The sequence below is a fragment of the Cydia splendana genome, chromosome 4, assembly GCF_910591565.1.
Source record: "Cydia splendana chromosome 4, ilCydSple1.2, whole genome shotgun sequence".
NCBI classification, from domain to species: domain Eukaryota; kingdom Metazoa; phylum Arthropoda; class Insecta; order Lepidoptera; family Tortricidae; genus Cydia; species Cydia splendana.
In genome coordinates, this window is record NC_085963.1 from 215,457 (window position 1) to 237,173 (window position 21,717).

At 41.7% G+C, this 21,717-nt stretch overlaps 1 protein-coding gene across 2 annotated transcripts; it reads right to left on the minus strand.

Annotated features, from left to right (window-relative positions):
* Positions 1-1,597: 1,597 nt before the first annotated feature.
* On the minus strand, positions 1,598-21,706 carry LOC134789620 (F-box/WD repeat-containing protein 9-like). 2 transcript variants are annotated; one of them, XM_063760195.1, is made up of 9 exons: positions 21,626-21,706; positions 21,106-21,251; positions 20,464-20,778; positions 6,163-6,339; positions 5,644-5,768; positions 4,908-5,036; positions 4,070-4,349; positions 3,596-3,727; positions 1,598-1,918 (listed from the first exon to the last, which is right to left on the minus strand). In XM_063760195.1, the coding sequence occupies exons 2-9, from the start codon at positions 21,226-21,228 to the stop codon at positions 1,727-1,729; spliced, it is 1,473 nt and encodes a 490-aa protein (XP_063616265.1). In that variant the 5' UTR covers positions 21,229-21,251; positions 21,626-21,706; the 3' UTR covers positions 1,598-1,726. The 2 variants fall into 2 exon arrangements, with proteins under 2 accessions (XP_063616265.1, XP_063616263.1); XM_063760193.1 differs by lacking the exon at positions 21,626-21,706 and having other exon boundaries at positions 21,106-21,292.
* Positions 21,707-21,717: the final 11 nt, after the last annotated feature.

Consider the following 21,717-nt stretch of genomic DNA (forward strand, 5'->3'; position numbering starts at 1 on the left):
TTATTCATATCACTGAAAATAATACTTTATATTACAACAACGATAAAACTATTTAACAGTAAGTAATATTGAAATATTTGAATTGTTTTGTCATACCTCATAGGAAAATGTGGCTGCATTTAACATGCCAATATATTCTCAAATCTAGTTAAATATTTTTAGGATGGTTACTGTATGAGTGTATGTCATTCGGGTCATTCTCATCATTCTCAAATCTTAGTTAATGGTTACTGTATGAGTGTATGTCATTCGGGTCATTCACATCATTCTCAAATCTTAGTTAATAGTTACTGTATGAGTGTATGTCATTCGGGTCATTCACATCATTCTCAAATCTTAGTTAATGGTTACTGTATGAGTGTATGTCATCCGGGTCATTCTCATCATTCTCAAATCTTAGTTAATAGTTACTGTATGAGTGTATGTCATTCGGGTCATTCACATCATTCTCAAATCTTAGTTAATGGTTACTGTATGAGTGTATGTCATTCGGGTCATTCACATCATTCTCAAATCTTAGTTAATAGTTACTGTATGAGTGTATGTCATTCGGGTCATTCACATCATTCTCAAATCTTAGTTAATGGTTACTGTATGAGTGTATGTCATCCGGGTCATTCTCATCATTCTCAAATCTTAGTTAATAGTTACTGTATGAGTGTATGTCATTCGGGTCATTCACATCATTCTCAAATCTTAGTTAATGGTTACTGTATGAGTGTATGTCATCCGGGTCATTCTTATCATTCTCAAATCTTAGTTAATGGTTACTGTATGAGTGTATGTCATCCGGGTCATTCTTGTCATTCTCAAATCTTAGTTAATGGTTACTGTATGAGTGTATGTCATCCGGGTCATTCTTATCATTCTCAAATCTTAGTTAATGGTTACTGTATGAGTGTATGTCATCCGGGTCATTCTTATCATTCTCAAATCTTAGTTAATGGTTACTGTATGAGTGTATGTCATTCGGGTCATTCTCATCATTCTCAAATCTTAGTTAATGGTTCAATCAATCCCGGTCTTTTGATAGGCTTCCGTGGGGATATAGATCCAACACGTAGAGCCCTTTTGGAGACTAAACTAAACTATGGATTGAAGTTTGGGTGGACCTGGACAATGAGACTGGGTTATTCGCAAAATTGCATGTTAACACCAAATTTCTGTACCTACCACATTTCTAGCAAATAAATTTCTATTTCTATTTCTATTTGCAAAGACGTCCGGACACCTGCAATAACAATGTTTTCCCTAGTTATCGAGGCAGGCGGTGACTTGCCGCGCCGCCCACTAGATGGGCCGCTGAAACTACCGTCGTGAAGACGACTAGAAGCAACGGGATGGTTATTATTACTTAGAATTAAAATATTTTCCCATCATTCTCAAATCTAGTTAAATATTTTTAGGATGGTTATTATTATTACACTATATTAAAACAATTTACATGTCATATCATCAAAATGCACTACATCTCAGAATTTCTATTGGCTCATTTTGTGCAATGCAATGGTTAGTTTCTAATAGGTTTTTGATCAAGAACTTGGCAAAAGGGCTAAAATATTTTGACACCGCTATTGCAATCTCGGCAATAAAGTGTGTTCAAATATTATTGTCACTTTAGGCGCGTAGATATTTTTAATAAACGAAACCTTGGCTATGTTAAGTTACTAATACACTGACTACAGTGTATGTGTACGTAGCTACCGAGCTACAGGGATTTTGTGTATCACTCGGGGGACTCGGTGGACGAGCCTTCGGTCGGGATGGCCGAGTCGGAGGACGAGTCTCGTGTCGGGATGCCCGAGTACGAGGACGAGTCTCGTGTCGGGATGGCCGAGTCGTAGCGCTCGGCCGGGATCCAGAACTCGAGCGCAGAGTCGCACGACCCGACCACCAAGATGCCGTTCAGATACCGCACCTGAAAAAATTACGTGTAGTACTTATTGCTTGCCATAGACAGCTGACAGGCAAAGGCGTGTAGAGTGGGATACATTTAGTGTAGTAGTGTTGAAGTAAACAAGTAAATTTAAATACTAGACGTTAAGCTAATTTTATGGTTAAACTCCATTGATATAGAATAAGAACTGGATACCCAATCAGCCGCAAAAAATGGCCCCGCAAAAGTAACGTTAAAACAGATCACGCGTTACTTTTTCGTTTAGTCTTGTATGGACCGCTCAAATGTGAAGTTGTCAACAATGTCGTAAAATGGTCGTAAAAATATGCAAAAACAACAATGATAAAACGAGGAAAAAGCATGGAATGTATTTCTTTCGGTTAGTTCTTTGGATAGCATTACATAATTTATGTAATCTGGTGGTAATTTCATGATTTTGAATAAATTATTTTGTTAGTACCAAAGAAGGGATGTGAAGGAACAAAAATCTAATGAGTCAATGTGAGGCCAATACTTTTTTATTTTTATATGGAATTCGTAAGATATAATATTATGTTTAAATTCAAGATTTCCAAGAAAACCTATGCGACGTGCAGAGTGGACTGCTATTATAGCAAGAGATAGGGGTGATGCAGTTTTAAACAAGGCAAAACGGCACTTGTGTGTTCGGCGCATTTCCCTGTTTCCGACATATACACGACCAATAAGGGCTTACATCGACTAACTGTAAATGTTAAACCTGTCTGAACACAGTGACAACCACAGGATTTTTTTGATAAAGACCATAACCAATCAGTACCAGTAGCGACCTGAATGTCCCCGTGCACTATATTGCAAAGAACGAAAGTGCGAAGAGTATTATGTAGATCTAAAATACACAGTTATTTAATAAGTTGAATTTATTTCAAGGAAAATATAATAAATTTATAAATTTATTTTATGATAACTTACACGGGTTGTTACCATGAATTAATTTTATTTGAACTCCCGATCAAATTAAATTTGTTTCATTTATTACTTCGGTTTTTCTGTACAGTAATACCTATTAAAATGTACCAAAGGGACTCCATTCGTTCATTATTCTCGTTTGACGTTGTTTGACGTAAATACAAAGGTGAAGTTACGTTTAGTGCCATCGGACTTAAAGTTTTAACAGTGTTGGTAATAATGTTTACAAATTTGACACTTAATGCTTACGACAGTAAGTTCTTTTCCGTACAAAACATTTATCTTGACTCAAAATTTACGTAAGCGTTTTTATCATCAATGCAAATTTGCAGCTAATGTCATTCTGATCCACATTTTGTTGACATTTTTGTTCCGCTCTGTGTGTCTATTTCTAATATTAAGTCAGTGTTAAACTCACGTGTTTTTAGTCACTCGATAGTCATGTTTCGGACGCCCGCCCGTCGTGACCGCTACTCACTCATGAAATGTTAGTGCTTGAAAATGGAGACCTAGGCTCTCCGAAACATGCCGCGCGAGTGACTAAAAACACGTGAGTTTAACCGTAAAATTAGCTTAACGTAAGTATGTCTCACGATAGTTTAAATCCTGCATCTCCAGGGATAGTTATAAATATTAAATAATTCCTCTTAGGGATCACCGCACCAGTCAGAAGTGTGGCAATGATTTTAGATTGAATTTATTCTCAAATAACTAGTAGTGTGTAGGTATATATGTGTAGTATCAAGTAACCTGCGTGACGTCGGGGGCGGTGGTGCGCGTGCTGCAGTACTCGCGCGGGGGGAAGCTGTTGTACAGGAACTTGACCTCACCGCGGTCCGACACCAAGATAAGTCCGGCCGCCGTCTGCAGGCATCCCGTGATCTACACCAGCCAGACGGAACATCTTTTACAACATGTGGCCGAATAAGTTCGTAGGAAGACTCCTTAGGGAACATACCCATACTACGTGACCATTATAAAGGTCTTCAAAATACCACGCTTGGTCACACGGGGGGAGGGGTCTAAGGTTTGTAAGATTTTTGTTATTGCATGTACAGTCAGCAGCAGAAGTTGCTAAGCGGGCGAGGTGTTCAAAATTACCTTGACGCGCTCTTATTCTCTTAACAATAAAGTCGCGTCAAGATAATTTTGAACACCTGGCCCGCTTAGCAACTTCTGCTGCTGACCGTATGTAGTCTGTAAGGTATGCATAGATATGCTGACCTTGGAGGCGGGCTGCGTGGAGGGCGGCTCCTGCCAAACTTCATGTGTGGCCACCAAGCTGAACTTCTCCGGGTGTAGCAGATGTAGGCCTCCTTTAGAATCCCCGACATAAAGCGCGGGTCTCGCCCAGGACACGCAGACGGGGTAGGCCTTCTCCGTAGGCAGCCGGAGGTCCTGCACGAGCGTCCTGCGGGCGCGGGCGTCCCACACGGCGAGCGTGCGGTCCTCGGACACCGACGCCACCTGCGGCCCGAGAGTGGCGAGCCCCAGCACGGGGCCTCTGCGGGGACATTTACAACTCAATCTTATTATTATTTTTAAATAGAATGCGATATTGAAGACAGGACAATTGTTTTTATTACTGCATATACTTGGCTAACATATTCTCCACTCTGCTCATCTTTTACATTGTAAAAAGATTTTTACTCAGCGTGGTGTCCTGGTGTCAAAAGTGACTCTACGTAAGTAAGCCTTGAGGACATTTTTACAGCATAAGAGCATTAACGAAGGTCTCCGTTTCAGCTTGGACAAAAATGTGAAAAACGCTTTTGTATGTGCGGATGCTCTTATCTAAAATCTAAAGGTCTCATTTCCCAACCGATCCTTGTGCAATTTTATGAGCAGGTTCAAGAATTTACTAGATTTTTTTCGTCAATTCAGCTTGCGGAAATTTTTCAAAACCGCGGAACAACAGGGGTTCGCGAGGTCTAAAGCTCGCAGAGCCACTAGTTTATTGTACCATTGATGAATAACGCCTTTAAGGTGGGTACCTGTGCGATTCGTACCTGCAGACAGCTTCAGTCCTGGTCCCGGCCCGGACATCGAACTCATGACCCACCTGTGCGGCTTGTATTTGCAAACAGCTTCGGTCCCGACCCGGACATCGAACGCCATGATCCTTTTGGAATACAGTCCGGCTAGAACCATGTCGCCGCAGGTGTCCACGCAGAGAGCTGACATACCGCATCTACGAGTCAGAGTAAAATGTTCATAAAAGACGTCTATATTTTTTTTTTATTTCAGTAAAGTTAAGTTTGCACATAGGTACCTACATAATAGTAATAGTGCTTACAAAGTATGTAATTGAAACGGAAAGTGGCTCAGCTAATGTCGGCGCCAGAAGGGCAGAAAGCCTATGATATGCCACAGCGGCTTTAAGGACGAAGGAAAAAGAAAATATGTAATAAAAAAGATTCCATATCAGATATAGCATTCATCAGAGTAAGAGTTGCGCTGGAGTTGCGTCTCAAACAGGGCATTTTTAAAGATGCTAAACGAGAGGCTTAAAATAGCCAAAATGAACCGGAGAGCATTTTCTGGGGGTTAAACGTAAGGAAATAGACGATTTGGAAGGTTTAGCTTTGGCTTTAAACGGTTTTTTTATTTAACGCCTAGGTATTATTGTATAGCATTAGCCAAGCACGAGTCAAACACCGTTTTACACCTATAAACTTGTTAGCACCTTCATAAATTGGGGTCAAGTTACTCGAAGATTGGACTCCGGTTGGGCTAAGAGCCTTAAAGAACGATTTCGGTGTTTGCAACAACTATGAGACTGAATACAGGTTACCTACCTGTAGGAGTGTACGGGTGTGAAGTCTCGGTTGAGGTCCCACACCTTGACGGAGTTGTCCCAGGAGGCGGAGTACACGAACTTGGTGTTGTGCTCGCAGTCCGCTGCCAGGTCCCACACCCAGCCCTACAACATTTCAATCTCTCATTCGAATAATTACTTCACGAATAGGATTAATAAATTAACTCGTACTTTTGTAATTACTTAGTCGGGTCAACATGATATGGACTCGCGAGTAAATGACCGCTCCAAACAGTTCGGTTTGCGAGGATTTGCCATTAGGAGGCGTAGCCGCGCCGTGCTAAAACCGTGGCCGTGTACGAACCTCCACAGTAGCCCAGACCACTTTGGAGACCGTGTCTAGACCCCGTTTAAAACCCCCAGATTATTACGGCAAATAAACGTGTGTGTACAAGACGGCGTTTATAAAGACCGAGCTCCTTCGCGTAACAATTTCCTTGCGAGGCGGCTCGTTCTATACACGTGGATCTGCCACTCACCTCACCCCCCTCCCGCTCACCTCATGCGCGCCGTGCCGGATGTGTCTCGGCTGCGTGGTGGCGAGCACGGCGTGCGACACGCCGCCGCCGGGCGCGCGGCTCGGCGTGGCCACCTCCGGGCCGGCGGGCGAGATGTCGGCCACGCACCACAGCGCCATGCCGCGGTCGCGCCCGCCGGATATGCAGAACTCGCCGTTCTGAAAACGTTAGCTCTAGAGATGTCTCTGAATTGGACTGATGACAAATTTTGAAATCCCTTTTAATATTGTCGGTACACTTGTATTGGTTCCGAAAAACACAATCATCATATTATCGCCCACTGCTGAGCATAGGCCTCTCTTCGAGTACGCCACTTATCCCGGTCCCGAGCCAATCTCATCCAGAAGTGACCCGCAGTCTGCCGGATGTCATCCACCCAACGAGCCAACGGACGCCAGGCACTCCTTTCGTCTGTAAGCGGCCACCATTCCGTTAACATTTTGGCCCACCTGCCATCACTCTGCCTGGGAACATGTCCCGCCCAGCTCCACTTCAGTTTGGTAATGACGTATCCGACGTTTTGCACCTTGGTGCGACGTCGGATCTCAACATTCCTCACTCGATCTTGAAGTTTGATGCCGAGCATGGCGCGCTCCATGGCTCTCTGTGCCACTTGAATTTTATGCACTGCCTGTCTAGTGAGCGTCCATGTCTCGGCACCGTAGGTCATGGTAGGTAGGACACATTGGTTAAAGAGGCGAGTCTTCAGGCACTGTGGAATGTTAACCGGCTTGAGGATGTCCGCTAGTTTATTGAATGCCGCCCAACCCAGCTGGATTCTCCTGGAGATCTCCTTCTGCTGATGTGTTTTGTCAAATGATAGAATATGTCCAAGATACACGTATTGCTCGACCACCTCCAGTCTCTCGTTCCCAACCATAATGGTTGGAATTGATTTACCAGAGATGTTCGTCATTACTTTAGTCTTGGACATATTCATCTTGAGACCTATCTTCAAAGAAGCATGGTAAAGGCTTTCGACCATGCATTGAAGATCTTCCAGGGTCTCGGCAAACAATACAATGTCATCGGCAAATCTCAAGTGCGACAAGAAGACACCATGGATATTGATACCAGTTCTGTCCCATGCAAGCGTTTTTATGACGTCTTCTAGTACCGCCGTAAAAAGCTTGGGTGAAATGGTATCCCCTTGACGCACTCCCCTTTGGATGGATATTGGGTTGCTGAGTTTGTGTTGCATTGTTGCCGAGGTATATAGCTCCCGGAGCAGATCCACGTAGCGATTGTCGATTGAGCAGCGATGGAGAGAGTCAAACACGGCCCAATGCTCGACACTGTCGAAGGCTTTTTCGTAGTCTACGAAGGCCATGCACAGGGTCCGGTTGTACTCATGACTTTTCTCCATTAACTGCTTTACCGCATGGATATGATCGATGGTGGAGAATCCGCTTCGGAAACCAGCCAGCTCGGGAGGTTGGCATTCATCAAGGATACGAGTTAGGCGGTTACATAAAACTTTTGCAAAGAGTTTGTACGTATGGGAAAGGAGGCTTTATGGGGCGATAATTGCTCAGCTTCGATATATCTCCTTTCTTATGCAAGATGGTGACTATGGCAGTTTTCCATGATTGTGGTGTGCGAGTACCTTGCAAAACCTGATTAAAAAGTTTTACAAGGACATTAATGACTGGGTCACCACCAGCGCGAAGTACATCAGATGTAATGCCATCTTCGCCCGGAGATTTAATGGCTTTCATTTGGTACAATGCTTTTTTGACTTCACTGGCTATTATTGGCGGTATGCTCTCGTTATCTTTCAAGGGAATTGGGGGTGCTCTCAGATCTATTGCCGATATGTGTGATGCGTCTGATTGCGATGAATATAGTGTGCCATAAAACTCCTCAACAATTCTAACAATTTGGTCACGGTCCGTTACCAAATTGTTATCATGCATTGTCATTCAATTTGACTATTTCCTTCACTCCTGTTCTTAATTTCCTTCTGAATACAAATTTCAGCTATACTCATAAGATTTAACATAAATAAATGCATTTTATTATAGCTAGTTTAAACCTCGCGCGTAAACGCCTCGCACGCCATTTGTGACGTCATAAATTAGATGGTGGTAGGGTGGTAGACATTGTTTACATACTCACAATTACGAATTTCCCTTGAATCCGAATGATATTGTTAATTCAGCAACATATATTACGATTAGGGTCATTAATACATTACAAAAATTTACCACAATAACTCATTTTGTACAGTCACCTGCAATAATAAGTTACTCTACGAAGGCCGCAAAAACATGTGACGCGTTCTTATGGCTCTACAAATAAGATCGTGTCAGATATTTTTGCGGCCTTTGTTGTGTAACATATTATTGCAGGTGACTGTACAAAAACTCTCACGCGGTTGCAATTTAAGATGAATTATTTAGATACATGTAAATTTTGAGTGAAAATCACCGAGAGCCGGTTTTACTTTTTAATTTTTCATTTTTTCTGGTTTCGACAGCCAACATGGCAACGATAGTTCCATTCAGCCAAATACTTAAAAAAGTTTTTTGGTGAAATATCATATTAAATCCTGTACCTGTATTCGAAACCTACAAACATAATGAGAGAAGCATTTCCGTTTCCAAATAGTATCAGACATAATTTGACTACATTTTCCGGTATCCCTACCACCCCCTCCACTGCCAGCCTGGCGAGCCAGCCATCTTGGATGGAGCTGCTCGTCCCTTGCCTCATTAGCGTTTCGTTTCCCAACGTGAACGGTCGTGGTCTACGACGTGCCCGTCTTGTCCCATAGAACAAAGTCTTTTTTAATATAAACCGTTCATAACGTATAGTATCTTTAAATTTCTTCGTTTAATCTTTAGTTCTATTTAAAAAGAGAATTTTTGAATAATTAACGGTTATTGCCGTTCGGTATTTAAAAAAGTAAAGTAAAATTTTTGCGGTTACATTTCCGGTGTAACGAAATTTTAAGATTGTGCTTTTTGTTTTAATTTGATTTGCTTGCAGCAACAATGAGTGGTCAAGGTAAGGACCTCGTGCGAAATCGATCAAGACAAAGGAATGATTCGGAAAGCTCGAGTTCGTCATCAAGTTCGAGCAGTGATTCGTCTGCAAAGAAAAGACGTCGTCATAAAAGGCGGAATCAATATTCGAACAATGAGGTAAAAAAACTGGCAAAGGAGGTAAGCGAGTTACGTAAGTTGTTTTGCCGTCCTGTTAGCAGTACTCCAAACTACCCGCCAGCCGATAATTTAAATTTTATCGATCATGATGTTAGTGGCGATTTGTATGACGGCGTGTTGGCCGATGCTAATGTTGGTAATGATATTGTTGTCGATCAACAAGTTGCTGCGGACGCCCCTGCCCAGTCAAAGTTTTCTATAAATTTAGAAACTAGCGTAAAAGCATGGTATAATAATATACTCCGCCTGGTACTCTATTCCGAGATTCGCGTATGACCTAACTGACACGGGCCTACGTCATCATGCTGTTTACAGGTTCTCAAACTTTAAAATGTGGGAGAATTTTAACCAACGGTGAAAATTATTTTAACGGTTTAATTTTAAGTTATTCATGTAGAAACATAGTAAAATTAAACAAATCTAATGTATTAAATTGAACTTTATTTATCTATACAAGACAAACGTTTGAAAAACTAATTCACAGTTACACATTAATTACCAAGCTAACGACGTGAAAAGTTTGGAAAACACTGCGACTGCTGACACTGAGCGAGAAGGAAATAACAATTAACACGCGTTCGACAAGGATGACGGTCAGGGCATGAAGTTATCTAGATCCGAATTGTCAAATGTGACAGCGCTATCCTGTGTTGCCAGTAATGTAAACAAAATTACCCGAACGTCTGAAATTTCTTTCGTAAATCGGAAGATATTGCTAACGAATAATTAAAAATGACGTGTTATTGTAAAATTTAAGATAAAATACATATAAATGAAAATTATAAAATTATAAAGAAATATTTTAACTTATTAACCATAGCTATAATGTACCCATGTAACATGTTATGTTAAAATAAAGTGGCAATGTTATTGTGACGTAGGCCCGTGTCACTCTGGGAATAGAAGACCATGTTTTATTAGACCATGCGTAAAAGCACCTGCAATTCCAAAAACGCCCGATAGTTATCTCGAAGCTTTGCAAAAATTAAATCGTTTTACTAATAAAGCGTGGACCGATGTGCGTAATCTGGATGTTCAAAAACTGTACACACATTCTCCCGGTTTTGTGGAGTTAGAGACAAATGAGGAAGTACTAGCTTATGATACATCTAAATCACTGTCACATACAGAGCGATCGTACGCTGCGCTTACTTTTGCGTTGTTAAAATAAAAAGAAACGATTCAGAACAATATTCGTGAATTCCTTGACTGGGCACAGGGCTATAGTCAATTGACGTTTGCATCAATCAAAGAAAAACTAGAAGGACTTTTCGATACAGGTGAGTTTCATAAGGTGTCTGTTAATGCTTTACAACTTGTTTAAGTTTAATAAGAGCTAAATAAATATTGTTTTTTTTTTACATTGTGAATTAAATATGCTAGTGTCCAGTAGAATTGACACATGAGACAATGATGTTCTCGCTTGATTAAATTGTTTAATTTAATTTTAGTTTTGGACACTTGGAGACCTTATACATCTCTAAGTATTTATTTATATATTTTATTTTTGATTGTACATACCTATATTTTTAATGTTTCTGACACTTAGAGACCAGACACTTAGAGATCTCTAAGTCAACTTAGGCTAGTAATTATGTGAAGCTATACTGTCTTTTTATGTAACATACGAGCACAAAATGCCGTGTCTTACAGCTACTCGTACATGTTATTACTATTTTAATATTATTATAGGCCGGTAGCTTGAACATGTCATGCTCGCTTAAAAGTCTTTGCTTACGGTGGCGTCGTTGATCGGGTCGCCACTTTCCCGAATGAAGGTTGAGGGAGGCGATGGCTGAGATACGCGTCATACTCGTGAACGGGTGCTGTTTGTGGAGACTGGTTTGTTTAAGCTAACACAAGCTATTATACTTAGTAACTTTATTTTTATTAATTAATTACAGTGAGACGCGTCATTCTGCTCTCGTATGTTTCTTTTCTCTTAATGAATGTATTAATTATACAGGATATTGACTCTTGGAGACCCTATACATCTCTAAGGATAACTTGATAAACTATATAATCTTATAGTTCTGACACCTAGAGACATTTACACCTCTAAATATTATAGTTTTTTTTTTGTATTTTGTATCTGTATTTTTTATGTAATTCGACATTAAGAGACCATATACATCTCTTAGTAATTGTAATACGTTAGATTGAATTCTTAGTTTTATTTTATAAAATTGTTGATGTTATTATTTTTGCATGTATGTAAATTCAATGATGACGTGTAAAAGTGCCCTTGTGGCCTATTTGCTGAATAAATGTTGATGTTTGATGTTTGATGTTTGCGGTCACCGAGCTGATATAGTTGAACAGAGAAGGGACTTGATACTGCGGGCAGTGCGGAACCCGCTCGACAAGTCCAATTTACGGAAAATTCCACCTACTGCTAGACTGCTACCAACCTGTTTGATCCTCAACCTTTCGCAGCCGTACTCGAAAAGGCTGGAGGCGTTCGCAAGGTTTTTTGGCCTAAAGTCATCCACCAGTGCCCCTGCTGCGCAAGCAGGTAGCAGTGGAAATGTGCATCGCCCCGCGCAGGGGTCCTTTGCTGCTAATATGCCTGCGCAAGGCTATCAATATCCAAGTAAGAGGCGTGGCCCTCCTCAATACACACCCGCGCAGGGTATGTGCAGTCATTATCCCACGCAGGAACCAGGTCCCAGCAACTGCCAACATTGTCCTGCGCAAGGAACAAACAATGGTGGGGATCAGAGGGCAAATCAACGCCGCGATAACACCACTTATCGTCCCCGAAACTGGCGACCTAATAGGAACGGGCGCGACACCCGTGGCAATAAGCGGAGCGCATCCCCTTCGTACAAGGATAAATCTAATAAGCGAAGGCGCTTTTGACTCGAGGCCTTTCCAAGCAGGACAGCTCCAACTGGTCTAAGATCCCACATACATGGTCGACCTTCACCAATTTGTCTGACGGCTGAAACTATGAAAATATGAAAGAAAATATGTTCCAGGACATAAATAAATAGGGTTGCCTAAAGAAATATCGTCAAGGCTATTTTTAATAAATTTTTGAAAAAAAAAATTGTTTCGGCAAATTTCACCGATTTGTCTGACGATGGAAATAAGTTTCAATGGAAAGTATACAACTTGTACAACATAAATCATCTAGGTTGCCTATCTTTTTCCGGTCACTATTATGTGGTTGCCGTGTTTAAAGAGGTGATTTTATATCGATAATTGTACTCATCTGTCTGACGCTCGAATTATACATCAAAATAATGGTAATTTTATTGCAAATCCGGTCACAAATGAGGGTTGCCAGGCTTTTAATTAAAATAAGAAGGGGAGACTTTTAGCAATAACTCATAAACGGCTTAACTGATCAAGTTTGTTTTAATTTTATTTTTTTCATATTTTTTGGACAGATGTTTCAAAAGTTGGAAGGAAAAACCTTTTTTTTTCTTTCTAAACGATTATTTCCGCAATGATTCACTTTATCAAGAAGTGTTGTTGAAAGGCCTATCCAACGACACCCCACACTATGAGGTTGAAAAGATAAAAAAATTGTCACACACATTTCGTTTCTTACAAAGCGATTATTTCCGAAAATATTCACTTTATCAAAAAATGTTCTTCTACAACCCCTATTCATTTTGAAAGACCTTTCCAACAACATCCCACACCATAGGGTTGACACGAAAAAAAAAAATCTCACATTCTCACATACATGAAAATAGTGCTTTAAAAACTCAATCAAATAAAATTAAAACAAGCTTGATCAGTTCAGCCGTTTATGAGTTATTGCTAAAAGTCTTCCCTTCTTATTTTAATTAAAAGCCTGGCAACCCTCATTTGTGACCGGATTTTCGCAGGCAACCCTATACCATTGTATTTGCAATAAAATTACCATCATTTTGATGTATAATTCAAGCGTCAGACAGATGAGTGCAATTATCGATATAAAATCACCTCTTTAAACACGGCAACCACATAATAGTGACCGGAAAAAGATAGGCAACCTAGATGATTTATGTTGTACAAGTATAGTATACTTTCCATTGAGACTCATTTCGATCGTCAGACAAATCGGTGAAATTTGCCGAAAAAAATTTTTTTTCAAAAATTTATTAAAAATAGCCTTGACCATATTTCTTTAGGCAACCCTATTTATTTATGTTCTGGAACATATTTTCTTTCATATTTTCAGTTTCATCCGTCAGACAGATTGGTGAAGGTCGGCTATATGGGGGATCTCCTACTAAACGTTTTTGCAAAAAATGGAAAGATTTACAAGCACCGCCTTTCATTTTAAAAATAATTCAGGGTTATCGCATACTCGGTTACGACTGGGCGATCCGGGGGGTGCAACTTCCCCGCATGGTCACCGTGTGTTATGCGGACGACACACTAGTGGCTGTGCGGGGAAAGGAGCTGGAAGAGGTGCTCAGGAGGGCGGCAGTGGCGACAGAGCTCACAGTGCAGCGCATAGAACTCCTGGGCCTACGCGTCGCCCTGCCGAAGACCGAGGCCATGGTCCTCGGCGAACAAGGGGGTGGGGGCGGCTACCGGTGGGCACCGCAGTGAGGGTCGGGGGTGAATCTGTCCAGGTCAAAGCCCACATCAAGTACTTGGGCCTTGTCCTGGACAGAAAGTGGACATTCGAGGAGCACTTTGCACGGCTGGCTCCTCGGCTCGTGGGTGCTGCCTCGGCTCTGGGCCGCCTACTGCCAAATTTGGGGGGGCCGAATGCGCCGTGTAGGCGGCTGTATGCGGGGGTCGTCCGGAGCATGGCGCTCTACGGGGCACCAATTTGGGCCGGACGGCTGACGAGATGCACGAAGGCATTGCTCCGTCGGCCACAGAGGGTGGTGGCCCAGAGGATGGTGAGGGCCTACCGCACCACTTCTCACGCAGCGACATGCCTTCTTGCCGGCACCCCGCCTTGGGAGCTAGACGCGGGGGTGCTAGCGGAAAGGTACTGGTGGAGGGCAGAAGCGAGGGGGCGGGGGGAGCCCCCAGACGCGGAAGAGGCCGAGAGGGTGTCGCGGGCAGCCGCGGAGCGCCTACGAGATCGATGGAGAGATGCCCTGGAGGATAGCCACTATGTAACCCGAACCATGGGGGCTATTCTCCCGGTAATGGATGAGTGGGTGGATCGGGGCAAGGGGGCCCTGACGTATAGGGTGACGCAGGTGGTGTCCGGACACGGCTGCTTAGGACACTACCTGCACAAGATACAGAGGGAGCCGGGGCCCCAGTGCCACGAATGTGGAGCGGCGGACGACACGGCTCAGCACACTCTAGAAGAGTGCAATCGCTGGGCCGTGGAAAGAGCTGCCCTCAGGGCGACCACAGGGGTAGCGGACCTCTCGCTACGCAGCATAATAGCGGCGATGCTGGGTAGCGAGAGGAAATGGGAAGCGGTGGCCTCCTTCTGCGAAGAAATCATGTCACAGAAGGAGGCGGCGGAGAGGATGCGAGAAGCAGCTGCTGACGCGCTTCCTCTCCGACGTAGACGGCATGGTCGAGGGCGAAGAGCGTATGCTCGCCTTGAGCCCCAGTAGAGCTAGCGGGTACTGAACGTCGGAAAAGGGGAGGGGATCAAGCGTTTCTGATCCTCCCCCAATGTGAGAGGGCCCTGGCGATAAGCCGGGGCTGCCGGAGGGCGCGGTGGTGGAATGTCATCGATCCCAGTGCGCCCTCACGAACGGCAGAGAGGGTGAAACGCCGGAGTGGGTTTAGTGGGTAGGGCCAAATTCTCCCCCTCTCTTGTCAGGAGAGGGGAAAGGAGTGGCGAGCCCCACACACCGTGCGTAAACGCATTCCCACTCCGTCAAAAAAAAAAAAAAAAAAGGGTTATCGCATACCCTTTTTAACAAAACCGCCTCTCATAGCACCGCTTCAAAACGAGAACTATGCAACACAGGCATCGCCGGAAATGTCTGCGGTGATTCAGGAACTGAAAGATCAGGGAGCCTTGGAGGCAGCCACCACGAGTCCAAGCTTTTTATCAACAATGTTTGGACAACAACAACAACAACCTTCGGGTCCTGAATTTCTACGTCCGGACCGAATTGTTCCGCCTGATAAATGTTGTCAAAATACAGGATTTTGTACAAAGCAGGGATTGGCTTGCAAAGATAGACCTGTCTCAAGCATATTTTCATATCCCGATTGTGAAGAACCATCGGAGGTTCTTGCGACTTGTTTACCAAAACCAGCTGCTGCAGATGACGTGTCTCGCATTTGGCTTGAGTTCGGCACCAAAAGTTTTCGCTTCAGTTACAAATTGGATCGCTCAAGTACTGAGAGAGCGTGGATTGAGAATCCTGGTTTATCTAGACGATTTTTTAATAGCTCACCAGGATATACCATACTCTCCAGATCCACATAAACATGGCGACGCAACTGCTACAAGAGCTAGGATGGCAGATCAATTGGGAAAAATCCATCTTATAAGGACACGCCTCGAGTACTTGGGTATAATATGGGATCCGTGGACAGACGAGAAGAGTCTTCCCGAAAAGAAAGTTCTCAAAATATTGAGTTTCATATCAAAGCTTGTTCACCAACAGGCTGCGAATCTCAAAGAACTGCAATCCTTAGCGGGGATGCTGAACTTTGCAAGCTTCGTAGTACCGAGAGGTCGCCTAAACTTTCGTCTCATACAGAAGAGAGTCAACCAGCTTCTGTGTCAAAACCCGAAGAAGCGGTTTTTGCTCCCCAGCGAAATATCGTCAAAATTGGACTGGTGGAAGGCCAATTGTCGGAACACATCACCTATGCAGGTCCCTCCACCAGCACATTATTTGACAACCGACGCATCGGATGTCACATGGGGAGGAAAATTGAACAATGCACACTTCTCGGGTCTTTGGACTGCAGCCGAGAAGAAATTACACTGCAACCAAAAATAACTATTGACTATTCTCAAAATTCTGCAGCTAAATCAGTGTCAAGATTTGTACGACGCTTCACTTTTGATTCAGAGCGACAACCGGACTGTGGTACCATATCTGAGAAACGAATGCGGTACACGGTCGGACATGCTTATGACCTTAACCTACAAGATATACCAGTTTCTGGATATGTTTCGGATTCAGTCTTCCAGGAATATACAATGTCGAGGCCGACCACCTTTCAAGGCTCAAGGTACTCCCCGAGTGGCATCTGCTACCAAAAGCCACGTCACCAATCTTCCGCAAGTGGGGAACGCCTCAAATCGACCTGTTTGCGTCCCGGACGGCGCATGTTGTAGCGGCGTACTGTTCTCTGGATCAGACCGACAATCAGGCGCTATTTTGCGATGCTCTGAGCCTGACGTGGAGTTTCAAACTAGCATGGGTCTTTCCACCCCCATGTTTGATACCCAAAATCCTACACCACCTAAATCAGGCCAAAGGAGTGTACAGTCACCTGCAATAATATGTTACACAACAAAGGCCGCAAAAATATCAGACACGATCTTATTTGTAGAGCCATAAGAACGCGTCACATGTTTTTGCGGCCTTCGTAGAGTAACTTATTATTGCAGGTGACTGTACCTAATGGTAGTCCCCAGATGGGAGAGAGTCTTTTGGCGCGCGGATCTGAAGAGTCGAGCCATGGGCCCCCCACACACGACATGGAACCTGAAAGACGTGCTCGGTCATCCTCCGCCGAAAGTAGATCAAAAAAACTCTGGAGGTCTGGAAGTGTGGGGGTGGTCGAGGGACCTAGAAAGCTGGTCTAAAGATCAAAAGTCCTTGCTATTGTCGGGTTGGCGTCCTTCAACTATTAAAACTTATTCGGTTGCTTAGAATAGATGGTGCCGCTGGGCTCAAGAAAATAATATTGATTATTCCGCACCTTCTGGGTCACAGCTAGCCCGCTATTTATCGGACTTGTTTCAAAAAGAGGGCCTTGCATACAGTACGATTTTAGTGCATAAGTCAGTGGTGTCGTCACTATGTAACGTTAATAGCTCGGAAGTACTAAGTTCGCACAAACTTGTTAAGCAAGTTCTGAAAGCTATAGCCTTGCAAAAGCCTAGAGATCCAAAACAACCCATATGGGATGTTTCAAATTTAGTGTCCTTTATGGCTTCTAGGCATATCAAATCCGATATTTTTTTCGATGTGGCTAGACAGACGGCCACTTTGTTGTTATTGTGCTCAGGTAGAAGGGTCCATGACCTTACACTCTTATCAATAGACCCTGAACACATGATTGAATCCGAAGACTGCATCACCTTCTGGCCTCGGTTCGGGTCTAAGACTGACTCTGCAGATCATAGGCAGTCAGGTTGGAAGCTTCTTAGTAACACACAGTGCTCTGCCGTCAACCCAGTTTTTTGGATTAAACGACTAATAGAACTGTCACAACAAAGACGTCTTGCTTGCAGAGATGTGAAAAATACTTTATAAAAAGTATTTAAATACAAAATACAAATACTTCCTTAATATACTATTTCAAATGCAAAATTCAAAATAGTTTTTGAATTTGTATTTCAAATACAAAATAGGTATTTTCAAAATACTTTTTAAAAATACAAATACTTTGCGATAAAAGGTACTCTGAACAGTGAATACCTAGTCTGAATTAAAAAGTTTACTCGGAATTTCCGAGTTGATAAGACTCTCTTTATTCTTTGAAAACAGTGTGTCAATCAGTCTTCTATCTAAAGTGCAAATTTCTAATTGTTTGCTCATATTAACCGGTAGGATGGATGGATGATGGTTTTTAACTGCCAATTTTTAAAAGCATTAATTTAGATACAAATCTGTTTCACAGCTGTTTCACAGCTAGTATAATGCCTCTCGTTGGTGTGATGAAAACGTCTCGTTTGTGTTTCACCAGGGCAGAAAAGTGTGTTCTCCTCTCCTCTCGTACCTTGAAACCCTCGCAACACTCAAGATTCCACTTTTTTAACCACTCGCTACGCTTGTGGTCATGTGCGACGTTACTAAACAGATACAATGAGAGAGTTGCCAGGACTGTAACATCAGAAGAGATGTAACTCTCCTACCTACATTAGCTACTATAAAGTATTTTGTATTTTGAAAATAGAAAATAGGTCCCAAAAACTATTTCAAATAAAATACAAAATAGTTTTCTTCAAAAGGTATTTAAATACAAAATACAAAATAGGTATTTTGTATTTGCATTTTAAATACAAGTATTTCAAATAAGTCACATCTCTGCTTGCTTGTAAGAGTCAAAATCTGTTTCTTACTGTAAATAATGCTCCAAAGGCCGCTTCACGGACTGTAATAGCCGGTTGGGTAAAGAGTTTATTACGTGACGCCGGCATTAAGGCTACACCAGGGAGTGTTCGCGCAGCAGTAGCCTCCAAGAATTGGTTAGAGAATTTTCCAATAGATAAAATTCTAGAACAAGGAAATTGGCGTTCAGGAGACACATTTAGATTGTTTTATCGTCGAGAAATAATGAAATCATCATCACGCGACGAAAATATTGTCAATTTAAGCAATTTGTTTAATTGTTCATGATCATATCATAACGCTTTATGATTTATATCCAGAGGAAACTATTTATGTGTGAAAAGTAATTTGTGCCTATTAAATTACAATAATTAAATTAAAAATAAATGTTCTATTGATTATACAATGGTTTAAATTATGTTACCCTACCACTACCTAGAGCTTGCAATTTTATATACCCATTGGTACATAATGATTGTAATGGGTTTCGCAAACCACTGCCAGGCGATAACAAACATGTCTCATTATGTTTGTAGGCTTCGAATACAGGTACAGGATTTAATAAAGGCGTTTTACCTTACAATTAAACGGTAATTAAATACTTACCTTATTCGAAGCCTACAAAATAAGTCCTGCCTGGCACATACTGAGCCGCAATGAGGCAAGGGACGAGCAGCTCCATCCAAGATGGCTGGCTCGCCAGGCTGGCAGTGGAGGGGGTGGTAGGGATACCGGAAAATGTAGTCAAATTATGTCTGATACTATTTGGAAACGGAAATGCTTCTCTCATTATGTTTGTAGGCTTCGAATAAGGTAAGTATTTAATAAGCGTTTTATTGTAGGGTAAAACGCCTTTTATATAATATTATATAATAACAAATAAATATTTACTTTATATCGTGTAATAATATTTTTTGGACTTAATAAATGTTTAGTGGCGAAATAATATTTTTTTTGAACCTCCAAACTCTTTGGTGAGGATGTATCACGAATTCATGAATCTAGGATATAACTGGATCTGGCATGAGTGGTGGGGGTAACTGACAGAATGGGATAGTCTTATGTGTCTTTCAGTAGGAGTAGCAGCGAAAGAGCTATTATTGTTTGTCCTTGTCACAGTCTCACATTTTATTTGTTCCCCACCTTTTTTTTAGTATGGATAATGGTGGGCAACAAATGAATTCGACCAATCACAGTGTCGCATTTGCGTATGTTTTGTCCCTCACGGAGGCACGCGTATACCACTTATACAATACGATCCTACCTTCTATGGGACGTATGGATTACGGTCAATGAGGTTGTCTATGCTGCTATAAGAAATATGTCATGGATTAATGACGTCAATCCTTATATCGCCTTTGAACTTTTATTTTATTGAATATATTAATTTCAATTAGTTTGTAAGCATTATCGTGTACTTTTATTATGTACCTATGTTCAAACTTCTTGAATAAACGTCTTTTATTATTATTATTTTATTATTAATCCTAATGTTTATACTGAGATTGAGCCATTTTTTAGAATCATATTAACATATATGTTTCTTTGAAACCATTATTTCCATGATTCTTTGTTACTGTCATCAGGCCAATTGTAACAGAACTGGCTCTGGCAGAATGATTGACAGTCTAAGCTAAGGTACCCGAAACATCCTTCCCTAAACACAAAATCTTAAATCCATCGCATTTTACTGCGAATTCGCCAGTGCTTGTCATGAGCCCACATCATCCATAGGAAAAGGAAACCCAATAAAGTGATATTTTGTGCCAAACAGAAGGAAGAAAACCTTAGTATATAAAATTAACATACCATTTATGATAAGAACCAATGGCTCGCAAAACAATTACAAAAACACAAGAAAGGTAATGAAAAATTTCAATAAAAATACTACTGTTAAAGCACTTTGTAATAAAATAATGCATTATATAGTAACTGTACTCACATTTACTAATAAAACAGTGTCTACCGACGCAAAGTGTATGTCCTTCACCACGATATGCTTCATGGTCTCCCGTACATTCTCCCACCGCCGCTTCTCACTGGCGGACTCCACGCACATGCTCTGCCAGTCAATCGGCTCCTCCTCCCAGTACTGCAGGTGTGGCAGTGGCGGGTACACGCTGCCTTCCAGCTTGCTGTGGTACCAGTACTTCCATATGTGGCTGTCCTCTAGAATTGTTTGAAACCTTGTGCATACTTTGGCCAGTGTGTGACTTAGGAAATCTGCATCGAGGAATGAGCAGATCTTTAAAAATATCTGTAAACAAATCATTGTCTTAATTCTAACAAAACACACAGTTACTGATTTAAAAACAATAATAACTATTTAATAAACAGTGGCTTAAAATTGGACATAGTTTAGCGTAAAAGATCCATCCTCTAAAATTTGTCATTTAAATGAATGACTTTTCTGTTTGACAGAAAGTTCCAATTTTACTAACAGATTTTTGTGGATTGGATCTTTTACCCTAAACTACGTCCAATTATAGGCCAGTGTTATTGAGCAAAACATTTTTTATTCATTTTGCCACAAAGTTTACAAAGGGCTGTGTTATCCTTATCTGTAACATTATGTGCGAGAGACCTCTACAGGCATGCTGAGCAGCTGCGGGCGGGCGGGCTCGTACACGGAGCTGCGCTCGCTGCTGCTCTCGTTGTCATGCTCGATGTCCGCCAGCTGCGCCTGCAGCGACTGCACCTCACACATCTTTCCACTATCACTGCATCAGCCTGCAAAACTCATTTTACTAACTTAAACAAACTTCACTCTAGGAAAATATAAGATGCGATGACTGGCGATAACTTTCTAGGTGAATGCCTTTTTATGGAAGTGGTCGTTTCGTTCGACTTCGTCATTCAAGGATTACATTTGCATTTCCTTTACCTAAGATATGAAGTTTATCCAGGAAATCATAGCGAACAAATCTTATGTCTTCTATATACTGAAACCTGATACGATCTTAATAATCTGACGAGTTCAGAAGAAGAAGATGGTACATTGTGTTATTTATTGTTCCACACAGCTGTTAGCGAGTTTTCAAAACCAGATGTTCATGTGAGTTATTTCTGTAAAAAAAGTAATTTGTAAGGTACAAGAGAATTACCTGAGAAAATGAAATTATTTTATTAATACACTTTTATTGTATCGATTTCGTAAATAAACAAAAAGTATAAAATAAATTTAGTGTTCGAATAC

Excerpts from the sequence above, each read along its gene's own strand:
- LOC134789620 (XM_063760195.1), bottom strand. The coding sequence starts at position 21,228 with ATGTGTGAGGTGCAGTCGCTGCAGGCGCAGCTGGCGGACATCGAGCAT. Across the intron at positions 6,340-20,463 it reads ACACTGTTTTATTAGTAAAT|AACGGCGAGTTCTGCATATC; the intron begins GTGAGTACAGTT and ends TAACGTTTTCAG. Across the intron at positions 3,728-4,069 it reads CCACGCAGCCCGCCTCCAAG|ATCACGGGATGCCTGCAGAC; the intron begins GTCAGCATATCT and ends TGGCTGGTGTAG.